This window comes from Echinococcus granulosus (genome assembly GCF_000524195.1).
Source record: "Echinococcus granulosus chromosome Unknown EG_S00041, whole genome shotgun sequence".
Classification (NCBI taxonomy): Eukaryota; Metazoa; Platyhelminthes; class Cestoda; order Cyclophyllidea; family Taeniidae; genus Echinococcus; species Echinococcus granulosus.
The window spans coordinates 539,300-543,836 of NW_020170421.1; the positions used below are offsets into that span (position 1 = coordinate 539,300).

The following is a 4,537-nucleotide window of genomic DNA, read 5'->3' on the forward strand; positions in this document are numbered from 1 at the left end:
TCTTAGGATATGGTGGAATTAACAGTGCCATGTTTAAAGTAATAACTTGCAGCGATTAAGGAAACCTTGAGTGTCATTGAACCTAGCAAGGATAATTACCAAGTTTGTCTTTAAAATTTGACATTTGTGAGGTGGTTGGGATTTGGTGTTCACCTGTTAAATGCACCAAAACGGGTACTCACATCTTTGGGCGGGAGGAGGCTTACTCTACTGGGATTTACGTAGGGCAGATGAAAGTGATGAATATTTTGACCAGCTTAGGCAACAAACTTAGGTAATTTGGCTCCGAATTTGGGTAATGGGTAAATTAAAACTGCTAGAATCAGCAGTTAGAACTTCATTTTTATTGGTGCGAAACCTAGCGTAAACTCCTCAAAAAACATTATCAGTGCTTCTCATGGTGCCACCCTAAATAACATCGCATACTTATCACCTCTTAAATAGGTTTTAATATCATTTTAGCTCTGGGTAAATTTACAGGTGATGGCATTCCTTCGCCCACTGGTTAGGCTAACCTTCAGTGGAGATGGCTCCAGTCAAATGCATTGTCATAATTTCTTATTTCTAGAGTGAGTCATGGCAATGAAAAGTGGTGCATAAAACATGCCTATTTGGCCATTTAGTGATTGAAAATTAAAAAGCTTTTCAGTCACAAAGGACTTGGATGTGAAAAGGCAAAGTGGTGTTTAAGCAGGCGACAATGAACGCCCTACCTTCAACAATAAAATTGTCTCTTACCTACTTTGACACCACGGCTAATTCATGGCGTCTTCAAACTCCTGAAAGGTCATGAATGAGTTACTCATCATTTGTCACAGAGCCAGTTTTATTGAGCTTAACTTTGTATCTCAAAGTATCTGTCATTGTATTGAATGCATAGCTCAAAAATGTCTGAATGCTTTTCCCTACTAAGTTATGTTTACATACATTGGTACTTTTTTCTACAATCTAGGTAAAGCTATTCCTGCATGCCGTATTATTCTCTGAGTCTCATGCTAACGTGGGCTGGTGCAATCTTGGCAAGAACCTATGATAAAATTTAGTCACTGATGATGAGCATTTCGACAAGGGTGCATTTTGGGATCGAGAAGAGAGAAACCACTCACAAGTTATTTCTGCCTCCGAGACGCGTATGTTTACGCTGAAAGGAGGTCCGTCCCCTTCTTCAAAAGCACAAAACCTGCCAGCTCAAAGTGGGTTAAGGTACTTCCTTTGACATGGATTCGACATCGGTAATAAAGTGACATGGTAAAGATTCTGTTTTGGTCCGAGCACTAAAATGAAATAGTTCTCACTCTTAGCAATTTAGACTGGTAAGATACTTAAGATAAGGTCCGTTATATTAGCTAGAATGCAAAAGAGAAGGTTTTGTTTTAACAGCTAATCTTCTGCTTTACCGTTTATAACAAAGTATCGTGCAACACTCAAGCAGTGCTAACTTGATTTAAGTGTAGGACAACACAGGAGATTGTGGTGACCCGACTAATTTGATTTGGTTAGCATTGGTTACCGAAGGGAACCAAATCCGACATGCAGTCCACTGACAAAATTGGGCGATTCAACCAATAAATGAAAATTCCGTCAGCATACACGGGAGAGAGGCATTGTTAAACAGTCCTGGATTTTAAAATCGTTAATAATAGCAAAAATGCGGAACTGCCTATTAATTAAGGTTCCTTTTGAGTACAAAGGAAAATTGTTCCCTTTTTTAGGCCCTCTTTTTGTTACCACTGATAATTGCTTAAATAAAAAGCATAAGGTATTCTTACAAAAACCCCAAAACTGAGCAGTAATGAAAGGTTAAAAGTGTCTAGCCAGTCTTTGCCTGACTTGACCTTGGTACCTACAGAGTAGAGAGGGCTCCATAATGTTAATATTCCATAAACCAATTGTTTGTCGGTGCTGCAGTGATTTTACCCCCTCAAACAGAAAGGCGGACAGAGAGGATTTGCAAATTCAGTCTGGTAAATTATGCGATGGCATCCACTGTCATTAGCCACAATGAATAATTCATTTACCCCTTCCTCAAATGACGAGCTTCCGTTCAGATTGCTGATACAGGCACTCGGTACCTTGACATCAGCAGGACCTTTTTAATCTGCTCAGTTTTTTGTATTTTATTAAGGATCTTCTAATAACTCCTATGTGACAGTATTATGGCAGAATTTTTTCGTTAAACCCCTTAATTGTTTTATTCAGGTAGCACTTTGATAGGCGACAGTAAACATGCTTTAGTCACGCATTCCAAAGGAGTCCTTTCATGTCTCACGGCGTTCATGACATGCCAATAACATTTTCTAACTTAAAAGTTACAATATCACTTAATAACTCTAAAATAATTTAATCGTAAAGGATGGTAAAAAAGTAAAGCTATGGGAGAAGCAGTGAAGTCTAAATGAAAGGATTGGATAGCTACCTTGCTGTCAGCGCAAATGAACTTCACGGTTAACTTAAAGCGCGTAGACTCAACATCAACATAGTTGCGTATTGTTTTACGACTTTGCTTGTAAATTAACGAATTAGTTTTTATGATTTATGGTAAAGTGGACATGTAGCATAAAGCTCTTAGGCCAGCCAATACAACATTATTTACCTCATGGAAATAAAGTACTTGAGTCTTAATCAAAGCAGGCAAAATGGCATTAAAGTAGTTTGCAGACAAACCTGATATTCTCGAACCAGCAGCTAACCTTTGTCATTTCATGTGGAGTGTGGAGACCTGTGGTCCTGTTTAAGGCATCGGATTCCGGAGCTTTTGCCACTGGATTTACGGCCAATTGCATGACCAGTGTCGCACATATTCGACACGAAATCCAAAAGATTGTCAAAGACTTTTGTGCCAAAGCGGGTCACATGTAGATTGATTCACGTAGAAGCGTTTAAATGAATGCAGGACAATCTTCGTTTGAGGATACCAGCAATTAAGCAGCTGAGCGCCTTTTCAACTGATACAAAAGTTTGTGACAGTTAGTGCCTCACCTGAAGGCCAGCTAGCAAACATGCCGAGTTTGTCATTACGAGACGTATATACTTTAGAATCCAAATTGTAACTTCCAGAAGAGCCAAGTCAAAATGCAAGATGGTATTTGGTTTTGGCAACGGTGACTTGTTGGACGTGCTCATGCTACTTATAATTAATTAGTAAATCGTACAGTATCTGGTGCATTCATTATTTTCCAAATAAAAAAGTACAGCATGATATTATACACATGCCTTTTTTAAGCGTATTTGCTACTAAAGCTTGTATTTAATCCTCCTAAGCTTGCCTAAAAAATAAGCAGAAGTTTGCACACAATTTCGCCTTCATTTAAGAAATTTGAAAGGACGTAAAGATAATAACCCTCTAAATAGGTGATAAATTATTGCCATTAAGCTAAGTTCTTAAAAAGGCACATCATTCAATTATTTATTAGACTTTGGGTTTGAAACCACTTTTACGTAAACACATTAATCGTGGATTCATATCTTTCCCCTCCTTTAGTGATTTGCCAATTTAAAGCAGAAAATAATCGAAAACTCTGAAGACAAGAGTGTTGTTAACTTAGAACAGCTGAAGCTAAAATAGAGCTTTAGGATTTGTGTGTTAGCGTGTAATGTTAAGGGTTCTATGACTCCTTATTTTACATAGTCCAGACGACGATTGGTCGCGATTTTGAGAATAAAATTTTCTTACCTAGCCCAATCAAAAACAATTCCCTTAGCTTAAGTAAGGAAGGCAACTCCATACTTTGGTGTACGATTCTTACAAAAAAGTCCAAGGCTGATAAAAGCTGCTGGTTGCCAGGATTGAGTAGTTGAGGTCAAGCGGTACCCACTGCTGTGGGGTGGAGTAGGCGATCTGCTGCGAGTAAAATACCTGCATAATTAGTAACCACCCAAATGTCATATTCCCACATATTTTTGCAGGAAACAAAGCATTGCGCCTCGATTCTACCAATGACACAACGCCTAGGAAGCATTTTTTCACAGAGGTTAGTCCAACCGCACTAAATTTGCAATGCTTTTTTCTGTATACAGTGAAAATGTAGCTGCAAAGGACATCAAATTTGTAAAAGCGATGCTAGAAATTTCAAGTAAAGAGTTTCGAGTGTCAAAATGAACTTCCAAAAAACGATTTATCATCCCGCAGAAAGGCGGGCCATTTGTATTTCATTTCAGAAATAGCAAGATTTAATAGATAAGCTAAACGATGGACCCATGGTAGCGCTAAACTAGGGCAAATGCAATTAACCCCAAGAAACTTTTCGGTGCCGCATAAGTAGGATTTTGGTTTCAATGACTACAGCAAAGCAAGAATCAAGGCCACAAGGAATGTCAAACATCAATCAGAATTCAATTCATGGGAGATTCTGGATTTGGATCCAAGGAGCCGCTCTTTAAGGCAATGAAAGCGTAGGAAAAGGGAGGAGATGATGAAGATAACCAAGGAGTTACTGGAATAATTTGTTATTAGTTGGAGAATAAGTAGGCCCATGATAACTAAGTGATGACTTTACAGCAAGCACATCAAATAAATCTAATTTTCTGCCCAAAACAA

At 38.4% G+C, this 4,537-nt stretch overlaps 2 protein-coding genes across 2 annotated transcripts in view; both read left to right on the top strand. All coding sequences in view use genetic code 11, as the record gives it.

Annotated features, from left to right (window-relative positions):
- Window positions 1-690, top strand: part of EGR_05535 (Protocadherin-7) — a gene marked incomplete at both ends in the record, with an annotated part of 5,413 nt that extends 4,723 nt beyond the window's left edge. Inside the window, one exon of the mRNA XM_024494784.1 lies at window positions 650-690. Coding sequence (XP_024350832.1) covers window positions 650-690 — 41 coding nt within the window. The remainder of the gene's footprint in view (window positions 1-649) is intronic.
- Window positions 691-872: 182 nt separating this feature from the next.
- Window positions 873-4,537, top strand: part of EGR_05536 (hypothetical protein) — a gene marked incomplete at both ends in the record, with an annotated part of 4,925 nt that continues 1,260 nt past the window's right edge. Inside the window, one exon of the mRNA XM_024494785.1 lies at window positions 873-952. Coding sequence (XP_024350833.1) covers window positions 873-952 — 80 coding nt within the window. The remainder of the gene's footprint in view (window positions 953-4,537) is intronic.